Source organism: Gigantopelta aegis, chromosome 4, assembly GCF_016097555.1.
Source record: "Gigantopelta aegis isolate Gae_Host chromosome 4, Gae_host_genome, whole genome shotgun sequence".
Lineage (NCBI taxonomy): Eukaryota > Metazoa > Mollusca > Gastropoda > Neomphalida > Peltospiridae > Gigantopelta > Gigantopelta aegis.
Window position 1 is genome coordinate 77,176,258 of NC_054702.1, and position 21,244 is coordinate 77,197,501.

The window sequence follows — 21,244 nt, forward strand, 5'->3', positions numbered from 1 at the left end:
TAAGAGCCGATGTTACAGGATATCAGGAGATGGGGAAACCTGCTATTCTTTGAAGGTGTTGTTTGTACTTAAGAAAGAAATAAAGGTTCACATATTAAATATTAACAGCAAATGTAGGGAGTTTCCCACAACAACTTGGTAAATTATCATATACTGCATCTGTATATTTGCAGTTGTTCAGTATCATTATGAAGTGTTGTAGTTGCAGGAGACATGTTTTCCTGTTTGCACACAACTCAGGTTTCCAGGGATTATTTTAGCAAGAACAAAGTCAAGTTTTGTCTTGGCTTGCCAAAACTTCAGATAACAGCCAGTTAAAATATGTTTTGAATGTGTTGGCTGATCATATTTACCAATCTGTATGGAAAGTTTTTGGCTCAATAAGAAAAGTGGATGAAGAGTGTTAGGCCAGTGTGCGATTTTGGTTTAACAAATTTAAGTGTCCTAAGGACTCCCTGTTTGCAAACCAACCCAGTGAGCCCTGACATGCATCTCCCATAGAACAGAAGATACACAAAATGTTTTGCATGAAACCATGGAAAAGATTGCTATTCAAGACTGGTTTCCCAGGATGTTGAGATATATGTTGACTGTCATTTCGAAGAATCAGCGTAATTTGTACAAATATTTTTACAACATGCGGGCTCATATGCTAGCCAAACTAGAGCATCCTATTTGATTTTTGTGAGCCTCGGGCTCCTGGACACTCAAAATCGCATGCTGGTTAGGCTACCATCAGAACCCTCATTCAGAGTATGCACCAACAGTGTCACAGTACTTTTGGATGGAGAGGTCGTGTTCATTGTGGACATTCAGTCCTCTCATCACATTGAAGAAGTTGAGTAAATCTTGTCTATATTAATATAATGTGATCACTTATTTCTTTACATATGCACTGCCCATTGGATTATATATAACATATCAACAGTGGAATAAGCATTGGAAGAGGGTTTTCAAATTGAAATTATATTTCATGTTCGTACATGTACTGGATTTGCATATCATATTAATGTGATGTATTATTTTCCCTGATGGCTAATTTTCCATTTTCATTTATGTGATGATAATTTCCAATTAATCTGTTATTATTAAAAACTTGTGTTGACGGTGCATCTTACTATATTGTTTTTTTCTTCTTTATATTAGAGTTATTCAAAAGGATTACTAATATTTTTAATATATAATTTTTAATGGCCTAAATGCTGCCTTATATATAAAGAACTACATGCCATTACAGAGCTGTACATTCCTTAAAATAACTTGGATAGGCTAGTGGGGATGAGGGTGGCATTAAAAACAATCAGTCCGGGCACAGTAATGTATTTCCCAACTAAACAAAAAGAGTACCATACTTTTAACTAAAAAGCATATTTTAATTTTTTCTTGCAAGTCCTGCATCATATGATGATGTCCATATTGTATTATGCTCTACTACATTTATACCAATTTTTGGCATACATATTAACTTGATGTCCGAATGTGTATGTGCAGGTACCATATTGTGATAATAACTGGTGTCAAAGATGTGGGTTTTTTAATTGGAGCTATTTATGACAATTTATGTTTAGCATTTGTCATTGTCTGATTGTATATATAGTGTATTTTATTACCATATTATTGTTAAATGCAGTTTTACAAGTAGGAAGGATTACAGTTAGTTTTGACGATTGATAGTGATCACTGAATGTCTTTTTAAAAAAGTTCAGGTGCCTAATTCTCAAAACTCTTGCAACTTTGTGATCTCAGTGCAATGCAAAAAATAAATGCAAGAACAATGCGATGTTGCTTAAAGGTGCTATGTCAAAGTTGCAGTAATGGTGATTCCCACCAAAACTATTTTTGATTTGAAACATAAAGTTTATTTCCTTAAAGCTATATGCCTATAAAATAAAATAAAAATTACAACTATATAATTACAATTACTAGGTGGAATCTTGAGAGTGTGACACATTAACTAGTGACGTCACTGTTTTATGTGTACACATTGAACACACTATTAAGTTTTTTCCATAATTCTTTGCAGACAACTGACGAAGAAAGAGAGATTGTGACTGCTACAAATTATTTGGGAACCCCTCTTGTCATCCAGTACAAGACCTATAAATTATTATTCTTGAGTTAATTATGGAAAGATTAACCATGGAATCGCTTAATTTGTAGTTATTTATTACAAATAAATGTGAAGATAACCAAATATTGTAGTTTTAACTTTGACATAGGACCTTTAAGAGAGCTTTGTGAATTAGATTTCTGTTCATTTTTTAACCAGAAGTGTGTAGTTGCAAAATTGGTTTGGCAGAGTTATGGCCCTTTTTGCCTAAGCTTGTTCAAGATGGGCATCAATGGATCACTTTTAAAATTTGACCTTTTGTCATCATCTGATGTTGATAATATTTTATTTCTATGTTGTTGAACTTATTTTATTATTTGTTGACACTTTGTATGTGCATTGGTTATTAGAAGACACCTCACTTTGTCTCAAAGCTATTGTATTATTTATTAACCACAATCTAAAGGTTTATCTGTTACTTTTCATTTTAATTATTAAATTATTTTTTTCCCTTATAGTTGGTTCTAATGCTGTTACCTTTTTCAGACAATAGTAAGCACCACATTGTTTAATCAGCAGCACACGTATTGTAATTGTGATTTGATCTAGAGTAGGACGTATCTGATTTGTTCTTCATTGCCAGTTCAGTGGATACCTATCAGCGAACTCACTGACTGGTGTCTCACAAAGATGAAAATCCTCCAGGGTTTTTATAAAATTGAATTCCTCATGTTAGAACAGTTTGCTGAGGTGTTGTCAAACAAATATTCCTTTTCTAGTATACAGGCCCATAGGAACTAGGGTGGGGGCTATGCCCCCTACTCAAGGATGAAAATGTATGTTTGTTTTTTCCTCATATATATATATAAATAAAGATAAAATTCTGGTTTGTGCTTGCTATTAGAGACCGAACCCAAAATTCTGGTTTGTGCTTGCTATTAGAGACCGAACCCTCTCCTCTAAATATTGTGTCATCCTGCCCCCCACTTCAGATATCTTTCCTACGGGCCTGGTATAAACTTGACAAGAAACCTACTGCTGTTATTCAAGCAAATAAAATGGCTTGGATCTTTCATACAGACTGAAGTTTCCCATAATTAAAATAATACATTGTACCAGTAAATATAATAATTTCTCAGAATTTGTTTTTAATATTATTGTTCAGGGATTCAATAAACATTTACTGGTGTTTACCTAATATTGGTCCGAATTTACAAAGCCTTTTAAGTCTTACATGCGTGTAACTACATACATTTCAGTGCCATAGCCAAGATTTTGTTTGTGTGGGTGGGTGGGCAGATGTATTCTTGGAATGAACAAGCATGGAAGGTGCAAGACACTAGGGGTTCCAGGGAATTTTGAAATCTAGAGGCCCTGAAATACCATTTTGCAGCCATTTCAGGGAAGTTATATACTTAAAACATCAATATCAAACCAGTAAGTTCCTATTATTTTTATCGGATTTAGTTTTTTGTTACCCCCCACCACACCACCCCCACTAGCTATGGCTCTGCATGTACAATGCTTAAACATCTGCTTTTAAGAAAAAAACAGGCTTTATAAATTCGGCCCATTGTGTGTACTGAAGTATTATTCATTGTGAAGAAGAAGAAGAAAAAAACGTTTTAAGTGACTGACCAATTAACCAGTATTCTTGTGGTTTTAATATTTGATATTTTCTTCTTGTTTTTTTAAATATTGGTTGTAATGTTCATGTAGTACATATTTTCAATAATGGAAAAAATATAACTAAGTTAATCAAGTTACAGTATTTTTTTTTCAATGATTAGCCTTTGTTATATCCATCTGTATGTAAATTATTAATCTCATTTATTATTTTGGCTATAAGGGTTTTTGTTGTTTAATTATTAAATGCATCATTTACAATTTTTAATCTGTTATTAAAATTACATTCTCTGTAAACCTACCATATGAATTTTGTACTGATCTTGTACTGAATAAAACAAGAATAACACTGCCATTTTGTTTTTTTGTTTTTGTGTAGTAAAAAAGAAGAAGCTAGTATTGTAAACAGTATTATCATAAAAATATTCTGTTACGTTTATAGAGATTGATTATGGTTTGACAGTGTAAAAGAGGTCTTACTAAAGTAAACCTTGCTGATTGCAACATTGGATTAAATGCATCATCCAGTTTTAGCTGTGCTTGTTAGTGTTAGAATCTTACAACAATGGTGGTTCTCATGTAATTGTGAATTTGTGACAATAGAAGGTTTCATCCATTACAAATATAGTACTTTAGCATTTATAAATACTAGCTATCTTTAAAACCTTTGTATATGTCCCCATTATACTTTTGGATGTCTAACAATAGTTGGAATTCTTTGGTTGTGATGGTAACATCACACCTCGGATAATTGCTCTATCACTCAATTATATTCCACTCAAAACACTTTACTTAAGGTTCAGATACAAGTTAAATTTCGATACACTTTAGTTATTGACAACAATTATGTTTGGAATCGATTAATTAGTAGTTATTCCAATTAAATTTACAAATAGCTAAATCGGGCACGTGTGCAGAAATTTTAGCAGGGTTTATGGGAGGGGGGTGTCAAGTCAATCTCCGGAAATATGGGTGGGGGGGGAGTAAGAACGTGCTTGAATAGTGAAGTCGACATCCGTCCTACACCCCGACCCCAGCACACGCACCTGTTATTTGGCACTTGTAACTATCACAAAGTGCCTTTATTTTCAAATTTGTTTTCTTGTAATAACACTCAGTCGTTTAAATAATTACCAAAGACTACTAATACTTGGCGCACTCCTACCGATTAACGCCCGTTTTTGGGGGGGGGGGGGGTGGGGCGTATTTTAATGAGTTTTAAACAAAATTTTAAATTATTTTTGAAAAATGTATTATTTCCTACTGAGATAGTGCTTAAATAATTAAGGAGGAAATCACATTCGATATAAAAATAATAGACTGATCTTTAGTCGGTGTTTACTAACTAACTTAAGTTGCTTTTTCCTTTCTTCAACAACGTTACAAAAACAGTGTAGCATTGCAAACCTAGAATAGTAAATTGGTCGTGTTTTAAATACGTCTTATCAGTCTTGTCTTTAAGTACATAATTTAATGGACATTAACGCTGTAAGTCAGTACAGAGAGCCTTTTTTACTAACTATTGAATGTGAGGAAATGGACCGAAATGTGTCATAAACAATTTGTTTCAGGCCTTTCTCCAGGATTTTTTTAAGGGGCTTAGCCGTACATATTTAGCATCATTATAACACAAAAATCAAGCCAAAAGAAGTGGGGTAGTGAGTTGAAAACAGTTAAGTGTTTGCCTTCAATCCATCAAATCATGTTTGGGTAGTTTTTTTGTTGTTGTTTGGTGGGGTTTTTTTTGGGGGGTGGGGGGGGTTAAAAAAAATAACCCATTAGTTCCCCACCACCAACCATTTAATAATTTGTGCCATGTTGTTGGTGTTGATTTCAGCGTCGTGTTAAATGCTTATTGTGATTTCTACTTGTAAAATACCTAAGCTAAGAATGCTGACAAAAACAAAAAAACAACCGTTAATAAAATAAAATTTTACGGTCTTTTTAAAATCCAGCTAACTTATTAAATGTCACCTCACAGTTTTACAAATATATATCTAGCATTATCTAACAAATATGATTATTGTAAACTAATTCAGTGTACGTTTAACTGCAATTTGTATAAATACTGCATGTTCATTTCCCGCGATCGCGATCTGCATGCGTGCTCACGACCATAGGATACGTACAAAATTAACAAACACAAAGGAAATAACCGAAACTGCAGTTAGGTATTCATTGATGCAGACAACTATTGTTTTTTTAAAATTTACATCAAGATTTACTTCTGTGTAATTGTATTGTTTAATGGGTGTCAGCTGACTTTGAAGCGTGACGTATATTACGCCGAGAGCTTTTCTCAGTTCAGCCAACAAACGTTCTTCCTAACGTTCGCGAACTATTTGATTGGTGTCCGTCGTCTCCATTTGGTTTAACGTGAAGCGCACAAACCAGTGTAGCGAACGTTTTGTTTTCGCTCGATCTTGAGATCTTGAGATCTTGAGCCCTTGAGACAGCCATGTCGACATGTCTTTCGGCCCTGAACTGGCATGTGTATTCGAAGTGAAACACATTTTCGGTTTGTTTTTATTACTTTGGTTCAAAGACTTTACAAAGTTAAAATAACAAGTTACATATCTTCCAGACATTGAATCACCGTCACATTGCTGTCATACATGTCGAATGCATGCCGTTAAAATTAGCAAACATCATAAGGCATACGCTGTATTCGCTATTATGCTAATTGAATATTTGGTGTTATTTTGTTTGAGATGTCGAATAGATTATGTAACCGTTTGTTCACATCACAAGATAGAAAATGGCTGTCAAAATTTTAGCCACTTGCAAATTTTATTAGCCATTTTTTTTGTAAAAATAATTTTTAATTAGCCGATAGCTAAATTGGTTACCGACAGCGCAAGCCCTGGATGTTTTCAGTATGAGTTTTGGGAAGGGGTGTTAGGATAGAAATTACTGATTACCAACTTAACTGTACTGTTAAAAAGTGCTTCACCTATTGTTTATTGAGTTAAATAGTACATTTGATTCTGTCAATGGGCATCTTCTTTGATCGGCCTTGAAGCTTGATTGTTCGGCACGGGAATCCCGTTACGTGTAAGCGCCTTTCTGACGGATTAGCGGTCCCAGTAGATGTGGTAAAATTACCAAACACCAATTGTGAGCAGACGACTGGTCCATTGTTAAGTAGTTAGGAAGTGTTTTACCTGTCATAGTGATTAGGTGTGCTTGGTATACTGGTACACAAGTTGTTTGCAAGAGGTAGTCGACTGCCACGCTCATACTTGTGATAATTGTTTTCTATAGTACTTCAAATCAAGGCATAGCGGCAATTGATTTAAGGCGCTTCCACGCCGTCAAAGAGCTTACTTTACGGACCAAGGCGTGTCGGGCCGCTATGCCTAACGGCCCTGGGGAAACCCCTGTGTTTTGCGAATTGCATGCTTGTCTTGGTAACCAGTCAATTCGTACCATAGTCATTTCGTACCCAATTTTACCATTTCGTACCCATGTCATTTCGTACCATGGTCATTTTGTACCATGGTTATTTCGTACCATGTCTGTTTGGTCATTTCGTACCAAAGTGATTTCGTACCTCAATCATTTATTGTGCAGCTTAGTTGACTGATAGACAGTAAAATGTTGAATTACTGATTTAAAAAATAAACATTAGGCTACTGCAGCTATATTGAAGCCCCACCCTTAAGAAAGAAAGAAAGAAACAAACAAATAACAAGAAGAAGATGATATATTACTTTTATTACTTTTATCTTCAAACATTTCCGTTCATCATTATATTAATTACCAGCTAGCACTTTGTGTTAGAATAACATATCAAGATCTTCTAAGACAAGCTGATCTCAGAAAAACCTTAATTACCCACGAAGAGGAAGGGTGCCAGAGTCACACAAAAGGTGGGCACTTTATAGTGATGAGAAAAGCAGTCAGCCGCCTGTTGAAAATCTGTTCCAGATTGGTGCATGTCGCTGATGATTGACACCGCAACGCTAGTGATTTCAAAAGTGTTTTAACTGTAGCTTGAGTATAGTTCTGTTTTGTTATGAAATGTGAAATAAAGTTATAATGATTTCAAGATCGTGTATATTTTGCTATACTTAATCATAGACTAGACCACACAGTGATATTCTACATCGATACTGACGCGACTGTTGATTATAACGATTGTTTATCCAACAGCAATAAGGCAAGCATAGGCAGAGAATCTGTCGACAGTGGGCTAAGGACGTAAGCCTATATAATATAGGAGGGGGAGTCTCGTATCATATGAAATGATCATCAGTGGCAATATACATATGTTCATTTAAACCTTTGCTCACTTTGCAAGGTATGTTTACATGTCAACGTTTATTCGTCAACAATAAAAATAAGAAGTGACAAAAATAAGATGCCAAGTACGAACCCCTTATGGTACGAAAAGACTAAACATGATGGTACGAATTGGCTATGGTATGAAATGACTGTGGTACGAAATGACCAAAACACTTTGGTACGAAATGACCATAAACTATGGTACGAAATGACTAGTAACCCTTGTCTTGTGTTGAACTTGAAGTTGTGAGTATCAAAAGTCGTTGCAATTTAAGGTCACTCGTTTTGATTTCGTACCCAGTAAATATAGCATGTCTTACTGTAATTTTTGGATATGTTGTATTTGACCAATGGTACCAGGAATTTATCCAGGTGTTCTGTTGGTACAAACGATCCTCTGAGACTGAAATTATTTTTTAAAAACATGTGTTTACTGATCCCACTTTTGTCATTCTTGTCAGTCCGAAGCACCTGTCCGTTTCTATTATTGGAATAAATTCCTATCTGTCAAATGGACCGGCCTGCCCAGACATCGGTATCTTGTGCATGGATTTAAAGTACCGGTAATGATAAATAAATAAATAAATAGTGGTCAATATGACTGGTATTTCAGACGTCTGTGATTTTAAAGTCTGCTATAAGTCGGGCCTACTGTAGTATCAATCCACTGCCACTAGGCTAGACATTTGTCAAAGCTGCTGAGCTGGACACGATATTAAACAGATGTTAACAATAACACCATTCTTGGTAAGAAACCTATCACGGTATTACACTCCCAATTAAAACAAAGGAAGGAAGGAAATGGTTTGTTTAACGATGCACTCCACACATTTTATTTACGCCGTCACGGTATTACGGTTATATGGCATCGGACATACTGTTAAGGACCACAGGAAACCTGCTGTCGCCACTTCATGTGCTACTCTTTTCGATTAGCAGCAAGGGATCTTTTATATGCACCACCCCACAGACAGGATAGCACATACCACAGCCTTTGATGTACCAGTCGTGCTGCACTGGCTGGATCGATTCCAGACTGACTGCACATTGAGCAAGCGCTTTACCACTGGGCTACATCCCGCCCCCTAAAACAAAGGACAAAGGTTACATTCAACACCTGTGTACCGAGCTCTGTTGGGTCGACTGTCCAAGTCCGAGACAAGAGGCTTTTGTGCAATACAAACTGATTGAAATAGCATAAAATATACTGAAATAATCTATAAATGTATTTATTGTTGACTGTTCAGTGTAGTGTATCCAATAATTATGAAGGACTTTAAAATTAAAAAAAGGTTCCGCCTTTTTTGTTATAAGTGGGAGTGAGCACACTAGCTACACCAGCTATCTCTAGAGCCAGTAGAGGTCAAATGTCATCCAATCAGCAACAATGTTATTAATGTGCTAGCTGTAAGCTGTCGAACACTTCAACAGTGTCATCTTTTATTAATTTTCAGGACATAGAACTGAATACTTGTACTTTTTATACATATATGGGAATTAAAATTCGTAACTTTTATTCCTTTTTTTAATATTATTTATTCCATTATGTAAAATATATATATTATGTTTATTTTTTTCACTGATGTGATAAAAAAAAATTCTTCATCTTTTGATATTTATCGTTTCGCGTTCATAATTCAAGATAAAAATATACAAACATCACTATGATTTTTTTAAAACACCATTTGGCAGAAATTGCCTTTTTAAATGATTTTATAATTTTATTTTTATTCCTTTCTTCCTCGGTCTACAGGCTGGTAGGTACTGGGTTCGGATCCCAGTCGAGGCATGGGATTTTCAATCCAGATACCGACTCCAATACCTGAGTGAGTGCTCCACAAGGCTCAATGGGTAGGTGTAAACCACTTGCACCGACCAGTGATCCATAACTGGTTCAACAAAGGCCATGGTTTGTGCTATCCTGCCTGTGGGAAGCACAAATAAAAGATCCCTTGCTGCCAGTCGTAAAAGAGTAGCCTATGTGGCGACATCGGGTTTCCTCTCAAAATCTGTGTGGTCCTTAACCATATGTCTGACGCCATATAACCGTAAATAAAATGTGTTGAGTACGTCGTTAAATAAAACATTTCTTTCTTTCTTTCCCTCTCTAATACAACAGTCCTATGTTTGACGTCAAATATCGTTACATCGATTCTTTTTGAGTTCCTTGATTAAAAAAAATTCACATATTAATCACTAATACACAGGAAGAAACCTGACAGCAACCCCTTTCAATAATGTTCTGGTTAAATGTATAGTTGCAATCAGATTTTTGTAGATTTGGGTTGTTGGTGTGATATTCTTCATTCATATTTACAAAATAGACTTAAAGGCAGTATTTGACAACTTTTCAGTTTTTCACTAGCAGTCCAACATGGTGATAGTAGTTATTTATTTGCCCAACATTGAATATAACTAGCCATGAGTCCCATCAGACTCTGGCGAAAAATCCTTGATAAATCCCTGGGTACATTTTTCATCTTTCATCCTTTTAAACATTAAAAAATATTTTGTTTAAAAAGTAACAACTATATACTGACACATCCTTTCACTGTGACGCTCAGAATAATACTGATACTGCATTGAGTCGAAACATTAATAATTATTATATCTGGTTTTAAATTTGAATGACATCACTTTGCAGATCTGTGTACTAATAATAAATTGCGTGCATGGTACTTCTGTTTTCAGAATGTTGAAAAATAGTCAATTTTTTAAAATTGCTATTGAAAAACTTGTTTGAAGATTATCATTACAAAATTCTGTAATTTAAAACATTGTACCCTTTACAAAAAATTACAGTAAGATATATGTTATATAAAACAAAGATGCGGCATGTGATTTTAGGCAAAATATCTGCTGTTAACCTACTGCTTTAAACTGTTTAAAGATAGAATTATGTTAATGTTTTTCAACAGAAGTACAAATGGAGCAAATACCTGAAACTGTCCTGACTGAGCGCCAGAAATACATTGGTGATTTGGAACAGTTTATTACACAAACCCAAACCCAGATGTCAACAGTACTACAGAAGTTGTCATGGACACCAGAACACTTTCTGAAGGTCAGTTCTAATTAAGGACATCACATGTTTTTTTAGCTGACTCAAAAATGTTATTAGTTAACAAACTTTGGGTTTCCCTCTTGATCACCCAACCAAATTATAAACTAATACTAACTCTAACCCTAAAGTTTAAAGTGGGGTCAGGGCTTTTAGATTATAATAGCACTCCCATAGCTAGTGATATTCAATGTCGGGCTAGTAAATAACTACGGCTAGTGAAATATTTTGATTAAATATTGCAGTTCAGTCTATTTTGTAAATATGAATATTCTGCCCCACACCATCCCCCTAATGTTAAGTGTTTTGAAGCTCTATCTCCCTCTTTAGGTGACATATCTGATTATTAATATTATTTAGTAAAATTGTATTACCTTAAAGTAAAGTAGGGCTGGTGAATTTTTTATCGTGGCTAGTAAATTTTTAAAATCACTGATCCCATAGCTAGTGAATTTTATAAAAATTCTAGAAGCCCTGGGTTTGGATCAGGTAGATATTTTACCAAACTTTGTTTGATAATGTGTAGCTAAATTTAGTTGGTTTTACCCAAACCAAACATAAAGAAATATGCTAATTTGAAAATTAGTGGGTAGGATGTAGGTAGAGCACTCACCTAAAGTGTAAAATTTATCAAACCCAGTGAATCCATTAGTTTTATGCCATACCAATCGGTACCCCATGACAGATATATGAAAAGCCATGGTATGTGCTGTCCTGTCTCTAGTACTTAATTGCATCTCAAAAATTTTGTGTTTATATTAGTCACGAAAAAACAGTTATGTACACATTAAAAATAACCATTTTGATAGTAAATAAAATGATAACTATACTGATATCCAAAAGAAACTTTACATAAATTTATAAATTTGAATAAATACAAACCTTGCATGTATCATGAAAAGCATTTATTTTATAAATATGTACCAATTAGAACATACTTTCATATTGTACCATTTCTTGGTTTTCTATAATACAATTTCAAGCCCGGTAAAGGTTTTTTTTGGACATCAGTATATATGCACTTCATCTGTTATTTAACCTTTATTCTGGAATGGATAGTTTGCAATATATGGTAAGGTTTGGTAAATACATTTCATGGTAAATTTTAATATTTTATATTGATAGTTTTTAATATATTTTTTATAGCCAGAAGACCGTGTTGTTTGTCCAAATGATGAGGGACATATTATGCCCCCTGCGTCTATTGAGAAACATTTACCAATATGTCGACTGACCAAACTGGGATTTCACAAAGATGAAATGGTGATGATCTTCTTCTTTGATTTAGATCTCTTTTAAGTGTTTATTTATATATTTGTCTATATATTAATTTTAAATGTTCTTTTTTTTGCTATTCTAATGTTATGTATAGCTGTATATATGTATGCCTTGATTTACTCTTGTCTTGATATGTTTGAGAATGTGCCATGTTGTTATAGGTTTCATATATTATGAAGTAAAGTATGGTATTTATTGTATTGTGATGCTTTTTATTGTCCAATGAGACATAAAATATGTGATATTTATTTACAAATATATCCTCATCTGTAAAAACAATTTTAAAATAATTATTATAAAAGTGGTAAATTTAACTGTGGTTAACTTTGCAAGTTAATTCTGTTAATGGATTGTACCTTTCATTGGTCTTTTGTTGTTTTGTCTGAGTTTCTATTCTTTGGTTAACATGATTTAGATATATACATGTACTATATAATGTTGTTCCAATTTCTCCAGTTTTATGATAATACCATATTTTGTCATTGTGTGTTCCTGGTAATTTGTTTTAATACATGTATTACTTTTTGTTTTATTTTGCTAAACAGGATGTTCAACTACATGATTATAAAGCTGTCCATGGTGACAATCCTGATCTTGCACCGGTCATTATAGGTAAGTCTGATACAAGTTATGAACATAGAGTTTAGTCCTACCATGCAAACCTTAGATGCTAAACAACCACATTTACATCAGTTTGAAGGAACAAAATTCGATTACCAAATTGATAGATTTATTTTATTACATTTATTTAAAATAAATAATTGCATCCTGTGTGCAAATGTTATTATTACATTAGTTTATGTCTGGTACTTACCAGTAGAGTAAAAAAATATGGTTCATAATTATAAACAACACTTTATGATTAATTACAATGACTAGATATTTCATGTAATTATTAATATATTCTCTATTGCAGATGAGAAAATCCTCAATGATATTCTTCTTAACCACTCTTTGAAGAACAATTTAGGTTTGTATATTGCTTGTTTACTTTGGTAATATTTAAACTTCTGAATGCAGACCAAATCACCCAGGCTAAAAAACCTCATGCACTTGATTTGTATATGCCCACTGGGCTATTTCTCATCCCAGCCAGTACACCATGGCTGTGGTATGTGCTATCCTGTCTGTGAGATGGTGCTACCCCTTGCTACTAATAGAAAAATGTAGCAGGTTCCCTGTCTGACTATATGTCAATTACCAAATGTTTGACACCCAATAGCTGATGTTTAATAAATCAGTGTGCTTTAGTCGTGTCATTAGAAAACCCTACTATTAAAAAATTTCAGTTGACACACCGCCATTCCAAATTGTATATACTATCCTATCTGTGCGACAGTGCATATAAAAGATCCCTTGCTACTACTAGAAAAAGGTAGCGGGTTTCCTCTCAAAGACTATATGTAAAAAATTACCAAATGTTTGACATCCAATAGCCAGTGATTAATAAATCAATGTGCTCTAGTGGTGGTGTTAAACAAAACAAACTTTACTTTAATTTGTATCTGGTTTCAAGTTACAGGAGTGAAAAAAAGTGTGTAATGTTATAGCTCTGCATACCTTAATAGATATGATAAAAACTATATAACAACATAGCAATGAGTGTACAACATTCAGCTTTCACTGTGAACTTTGTTCAGCTCATTACAGTTCAAAGCAATGAGGCTATATCAGCTGAATGCCGTCAGTTGATGCTATTAAAACTAGACAAATCAAGTTAATCAAAGTTTTTCAGTTGAGAAAACCGAGTTCATTATGCATTTTCTTTAATGTTTCATGCTTGTTATAGCATGGTGCAACACCATGCCTTAATAGCCTAGCACCACCTTGCCTTAATCAGCGCCATGCTGCCCTGAGATTAAACAAGCCTTTTTCAGTAATTAATTCTAAAACTGCCTTTATAAAACACCAAAAAAGGTATTATTAATTAACAAAATATGCTTTTTATATCTTTTGCCATTCATTTATTAAAGCAAGTACATAAATTACATTAATGTTTATTTCAATAAATTTGTGTGTATTTTTAATGAAAAACAAGTGCCCCGAAAATGGTGAAAAAGCCCCAAAAGTGTTTGGTCTACCATGCCTTGCCTAATTTCTAGAGAAATCACTATTGTGGATGATCTTATTTTGATTCTGTTGTCTTTTGAGTCCATAGTTAATAAAATAACATACGGTATCTGTATGCTCATACTTTCGAGACACTAGGATCACCACACAGTATCACAATCAAGGCTCTTGATGATTTGGGAGTTGTACAGTCAAATAAATATGAACCTACAGATTTAAGTTACGCAATTTACGGTGGGCAAGGAGGTCAAGTTTCATGTTTTCCAATACCCAGTTAGTTAATCCAATACCCAGTTAGTTCATCCAATACCTAGTTAGTTCATCCAATATCAGGGTTTAAAAGCCCGGTTAGCTCTTGCTTACCCCTGTCCAGGATGGAGGAGTAAGCCGAGGCACCTGCACCCATGACAGATGTGCGCTACAACAGCTTGTTCTGAATGTGCATGTAAAACCCTATGACCTGACCTGACCTGGCACTTGCCAGATTTGCCAGTTGTTTTTAAAATTGACAAATGGCAAATTGTATTTGAATTTGGCCAAATAATTTCATGTAATAATTGATATTTTGTTAGAAAATAAGTGGGGCTTTGCAAGTTTTGAAGTTTAGTAGGTTTTTTTGCTCGCCCAGGCTAGCCCTGCAATACATTAAATTCTCCCTCATGGCATTGGCTATAGTATAATATAATTCCAAACATGAATAGGAAAATTTACCACATTTATTTATTTCACGTTAATGTATTAAACTGAAATAGGTTTACTGTCACTTCTAAATATATTTATTTTATTGTTGCAGTCTACTATGGTAAACGGCCGATGCCTGCAACCCCTCAGCAGGAGCTTGCCACTCTGACGAGAGAGGAACGATTAGCAGTGTATGAATATGTCACTGAAAAGGCTAAAAAAGGAAATGAGCTCCTTAATGTTGAAAAGGATGATATACTTACTGTTGACTGGCAGGCCATTGTGAAGAATGGTATTTCAAAAATCTCTCCTTTTTTTTCTTTTTTTTTAAAGTTTAACTATTTGCAATTCATTGTGATAATGTAGAGTTGGGTTGCTCTAATGTCCGAACCACATTGTTAACAACTATGATAAATTACTCTCCTACCTTTAATTACCATTAGATTTCTCCAACATTTTGTCCAGACAGAAATCTTGAAAACACGATTACATTGACATAGATTCCACATACTAGATGGTAACCATGTCACCTATATTGACATCACTGAAATCTCCCAAGACAAAAAGCATGTAGGCTGCCATTTTGCTGGAATACTTTCCCAAGAGTGGTGGAAGGATGTGATGTAATCTAACAATGATATGAAGTGTTATGGTAGAGGCAATCATGATATATTAATTAAGTCACCTATTTCGGAGGCTTCCACCCCTCTTGAAGAGTATTCTATAAAAAAGTATAATGGCAGACGGCAAAAAATTACATGCTTTTTGTTCTAGGAGATCTCAGCGAAGTCCATATAGGTGACATGGTTAAATTCTAGTTTGTGGAATATATGTCAGTGTAATGGGGATTTTCATGATTTTTGTCTGGACAAATTGTGGGGGGAAATCTAACAGTAATTAAAGGTAGGAGAGTAATTTATTGTAGTTGTTAACAATGTGGTTCAGTCTTTAGTTTGTTATGTTTTAAGTTTTTTTATGATTTGTACATAATATATTTATAAGGATGAAAGAAATTAACGCTAAATACTGATTGTTAATGAATTCATAACATTTTAATATAATAAATCCATAAAGTTTTAAATTGTTTTGACTAGCTAGACTGCATGGCAAATTTATATTGGTGGCAGGCTTCATACTCTAATATGAATGGTGAGACACTTTATTCCATATCTCTGCAACAAGTGTGTAATACTTGAATGTGGTTAATTAACAGGTGGGTTATTCAAGGATGATGCCAGTAAGCCACGCAGTCATGTTGAACGACTCGCTGAACTGAGAGACTACAAAAGAAGACGTCAGTCCTACCGAGCGAAGAATGTTCACATCACACAGAAGTCATACACAGAAGTTTGTATTGCTGCTATTAATTATATGACCCAGAGATACACTTTTGTTTGTTTGTTATTAGCCCCCTTATTAGATGGTACTTTGGGTTTCGTTTCCGACCTTCTGTCATCTGTCTGTAAGTCTATCTATCCATATGTCCCACTTTTATTTTTGCAGAATTTTGTTTACAATGCCTCAAAATATTTGAGCTGAAATTTTGTGTATAGTTATGTTATGTACTTTCATGGTGATTTACCCATTTTTGACAGTTATGGCCCTTGAACTTGGGAGATACAAAAATTAGTTTTCAAGACAACTTTTTTCGCAATGCTTTGCTATAGTAATGGCTTGTATGGTCCCTCTTGACCAAGACCCGGCCTGGTTAGGCCATCAGTCTACAGGCTGGTAGGTAATGGGTTCGGATCCCAGTCGAGGCATGGGATTTTTAATCCAGATACCGACTCCAAACCCTGAGTAAGTGCTCCGCAAGGCTCAATGGGTAGGTGTAAACCACTTGCACCGACCAGTGATCCATAACTGGTTCAACAAAGGCCATGGTTTGTGTTATCCTGCCTGTCGGAAGCGCAAATAAAAGATCCCTTGCTGCTAATCAGAAAGAGTAGCCTATGTAGTGGCGACAGCAGGTTTCCTCTCCAAATCTGTATGGTCCTTAACCATATGTCTGACGCCATATAACCGTAAATAAAATGTGTTGAGTGCGTCGTTAAATAAAATGTTTCTTTCTTTCTTTCCCTCTTGACCAAGTGTCAAAATAACCATATGTTAGCTAAAGTTATAAAGTGCACTGAGGTGTCTCTAAACAAATACTTGTTCCTTTTCTTTTCACAAGCAGTTCTTTAAATTCAAAAGTATATTATGTCCTGTTTATTGGAATATATATATGTTAAATAGAGGATCCTCCCCGAATGTCTTGTCATATAATAATTTATCAGCACAAGTTGATAAAAGTATGAAATCAGAGGCTTCCCGAGGATTTTTATATTTTTATCAACAAGTGCTGATAAATTATGATATCACAAGACACAAGGGGTGTATTCTTTTTATAATCTAGCAATGTCAGTAATGTGGGTTGAATGTCACTATTTGGCAGCGGTAGACTCGTTAACTAGCAGAACAACAGTGGCATGTCGTCACTAATGATATCGCAAATTATAGTACCAGCGACATCTCTTACAAAAGCCTTCAATGAAAACATTTATTAATTTTTCTACTAACAGAATGTCATCAACTTGGAAAAAAACACAAAAAGGTATACCAAGTTAAATAAAAGTTTTAATTTCTTTAACAGATTATCCGGGAAGTGATCAAGAATCAAATTGAAGTTCTGGACCCAGCTGTAATAACAAAAATCTCCCCACTGAAAGTGAAGGCGGAACCACGTGATAAATCCAAGGAAGATGTGGAATATAATGAAAGGTGTGCTATTTGTTTTTCACATTTTGTAAATCATGAAATTAATGCAAGATATTAATGCAAAAAAAATGCAATAGATGTATCGGTGCAATAATTACCTGATACATTATACTTTTTACCCAATAAAATCATATAGGATAATATACAAAACAAAAAGACAAACAACAAAACAAATGCGAACACTTGTGGTAAGCATATTACTACCAACTAATAAAACATGGATGGCTTCCACTGGTTTGACTGTCAAAACAAATGCCAACTGCTTTTGTTTAATTGGCATGAGAAAAAATAAAGTAAATTTAATGAAAACAACTTAGCATTTCTAGTTTATTTTTTTTGAAATTTGCTTTTATCTTTTATAAAAATACACATTCTAGTGTGTGCTTGTCTGTATCATGTTGCATTATTTTCATGATTTACAGTATATTTATTTATTCACTTACTTGTATGTGTATACTCTAGACTAAGTGTTGTTATGTTTATTAGCCAATGTTTAAAATAGGTGTTATTACACAAACATTCCTCTCCATACCATGTAGGTAAAATAAATATGAATCAATTAGTCCCACTTAAGATCATGGTAACATGGTTTTACTCATCATCATCAACACCTACGACGAAACAGAACAAAAATATAATGGCTCATATGTGCAAGGTAGTAAAAAAAGTGAATCAATCCACATATATGCTAGAGATGTTTTAAAAATAGGTAAAACATTAATTACTCACATATCCCCCCCCCCCCCCCTTTTAAAGAGCTTACTACTTAAAGCTGAAGTATATTTATTTGTTTATAATTTTGTATGAACTAAAATGTACCATAAAGTTATCTGCCTTACAGATTGCAAAAGAACTATTATTTATTGCTAGCATAACCAAGCAAAATGATGGTTAGAACTTGCTTTGATTTTATGGAATTAACTAAAATTTGCACATGCATAACAGATGCAAAATTGTTGCCATCCCTTATTCAACCATTGCACCAGGTACATTCATGTCAGTTACTGCCTTTTGCAGTTGTTATAAAAGGCTTTACTAAAATGTTAGCAGCCTCTGTCAGTTGTAAATATGATCCAAAGGCAATGATGAGACAGAATGATTGATGATTGGTCAGTTATCAAGCTGCTAAAATATCTTGAGAAGTCTTGAAGACTGAAATGACACTACACAATTCCCACATGTATACCGGTAATAAACAAGACTGAAAGGGTGTATTGCTGCTTCAAATTTAAGGGATTACCATTTTAAGTGAAATATTAAATACACCAACTTCCCTATGAGAAGACTGACATAACTGTGTGAGAGAAGACTAGTATTCGACCCTTGAGAGCAATGAAGTTGGCCAAATGCTTGGTTTTTCAATCTAGCCAATGGGTTGAACAAATTATGCTACCCAGGGCCGGATTTAGACCTTGGGGGCCCGGGACACTTCAGGTTCGGGGGCCACTCAACATAGAAATTAAATTACATGACAAATAAACTTCGTCTGGAGGGCACCTCTGGCAGGGAGGCCCGGGGCAATTGCCCCCTTATAAATCTGGCACTGATGGTACCCCAAAGGTCTTCAATCCAACAAGATTCTACTATGTTTATTAGTTGGTGTTTAAAAAGTTTGAGCACCAAAACATATTATTTAATATAAAATATTCAATTTTGTTTTGTAGTGTAAGAGAAGAAACTAGAGAGAAAAGACGAGAAAGAAGTGTGGACAGTAGGACAGATCGAGGGCGGGAAAGATCAGTAGAAAGTGGTCATAGACACAAAAGCAAAAAACATAAACATAAAGACAAAAAAGAAAGATCACACAGGCACAGGAGTAAACATAAGAAAAGACGACACAATTCAAGAGATCACTATTCATCAAGGGAGAGAAGCACGTCGAGAGATTGACCATCATCAACGTACACTAACACCAGTTATTATACCACTTAATTTGGCAAACTCTGACTGATGGATCTATATAAGTTATTTTTAAGTATTCATATTAAGAATATGAAAAGTATGGATGTAGATCACATTTTGTGTTCATTCAGAAATATTAAAGTGAAGGGTAGTTTTGACAATCGGTGTCTTAATTTATTTTGTCAATGCAAATCTAAATGAACATTTTTTATTGTGGGTATTGTGCAATGTTGTAGCCTAGTATTTTCTAGTTGACCCCCGACACACACCCCCCCCCCCCCCCCCATCCACCAAGGGTCCACAGTAATTGTCCAATAATGTGCTTCAGTTTCTTACACACCCGTTGGTTTTAGTTATTTTTGATAACACATACTTGTTTACACATGTAACAATTTCAAGACATACGACTGGCCGCTCCTAGGTGACCAGGTCACCAATGCCAATACATCCAATGAAAAAACAGCACATTCGAAATTGATTATACTGTGATATATAGTTAACCCGACAATCATTTGTCTGTGACGTGCAAGTTAGCTGCAAGTGCAAGGGCTGTAAATAACCGAGTGGAAAAAGATGTGAACATTTGTTTAAACCTGATTTTTGAGGATATGTAAGAAATAGAATAATACATTCCTGTCCTTTGGATACAATTTATCTTACAACTCACCTTCGCTACATTTTAAAACAACTTGTAAGACAAATGGTATCCAACAGCCAATCATGGATTATTCTCTAAATCAGTAAAAATTATGGTCTAGTGTCAATGTGTATTAAATATGAAACATTTGACAATCAAGTCTTAGAGGACACCCATTACATTTTCAGTTGGCAGCTAGGGATCTTTTATATACTTTCCCACAGGCAGGACAGCAAATGCCACAGCCTTTTATATACCAGTCATGGGCACTGGTTGGGATAGGAAAACCCCCTTAAGCACTTCAGACGAGTGCTGTACCGACTGAGCCTAGATCCTAGATCCTGTTTATTGCTATTGCAAGACATTCATATGCATTTTTCTACAGACAGGACAGCATGACCCTTTGATATACAGTTCCCGTTATGGATCCTTGGTTAGTGCAAAGAAAAGCCAATGGGTCCACCAAGTGGGTTTTAATACATCTACTTTCAAGCAAGCAATGAGGTTTAAACTAAGAGTCATCTTCAAGGCCTTTTTCGTCCTCGATTAAATTCAGAAGGCTCATTCGCAATTGTTGTATAATTGGAAGATACGGAACTATATACATACATCACACACATGGATCTCAGTAGCGTTTTCACCTTTCTTGATGAGAAACTTGATTACGACTGTTCCAATCTGGTCAAATTCATGGTTTGAATCTTCGAGTAGAGTAGATTTCCCCGATAAGCAATATTGTATAAACAAAGAGGGGCGGTACGTAGCCCAGTGGTAAAGTGTTTGCTTGATGCATGTTCGGTCTGGGATCGATCCCTGTTAGTGGGCCCATTGGGCTATTTCTCGCTCCAGCCAGGGTACGACTGGTATATTAAAGGCCATGGTATGTGTTATC

General features: G+C 34.8%; 1 protein-coding gene across 2 annotated transcripts; it reads left to right on the forward strand.

Annotated features, from left to right (window-relative positions):
* The first annotated feature begins 5,020 nt into the window (after positions 1-5,020).
* LOC121372282 (U11/U12 small nuclear ribonucleoprotein 48 kDa protein-like) lies at positions 5,021-19,876 on the forward strand. Of its 2 annotated transcripts, none has more exons than XM_041498573.1 (9): positions 5,021-5,164; positions 10,882-11,027; positions 12,171-12,287; positions 12,848-12,914; positions 13,219-13,272; positions 15,166-15,345; positions 16,267-16,400; positions 17,689-17,816; positions 19,478-19,876. In XM_041498573.1, exons 2-9 carry the CDS (start codon positions 10,890-10,892, stop codon positions 19,701-19,703), a joined length of 1,044 nt encoding a protein of 347 aa, XP_041354507.1. In that variant the 5' UTR covers positions 5,021-5,164; positions 10,882-10,889; the 3' UTR covers positions 19,704-19,876. The 2 variants fall into 2 exon arrangements, with proteins under 2 accessions (XP_041354507.1, XP_041354508.1); XM_041498574.1 differs by having other exon boundaries at positions 5,030-5,348.
* Positions 19,877-21,244: the final 1,368 nt, after the last annotated feature.

What these genes read in the sequence shown, in the direction of transcription:
- LOC121372282 (XM_041498573.1), top strand. Translation starts at nt 10,890, where the DNA reads ATGGAGCAAATACCTGAAACTGTCCTGACTGAGCGCCAGAAATACATT. An exon ending in GCAGGCCATTGTGAAGAATG is followed by an intron (nt 15,346 to 16,266) that starts GTATTTCAAAAA and finishes GTTAATTAACAG; the next exon opens with GTGGGTTATTCAAGGATGAT. An exon ending in CACAGAAGTCATACACAGAA is followed by an intron (nt 16,401 to 17,688) that starts GTTTGTATTGCT and finishes TTTCTTTAACAG; the next exon opens with ATTATCCGGGAAGTGATCAA.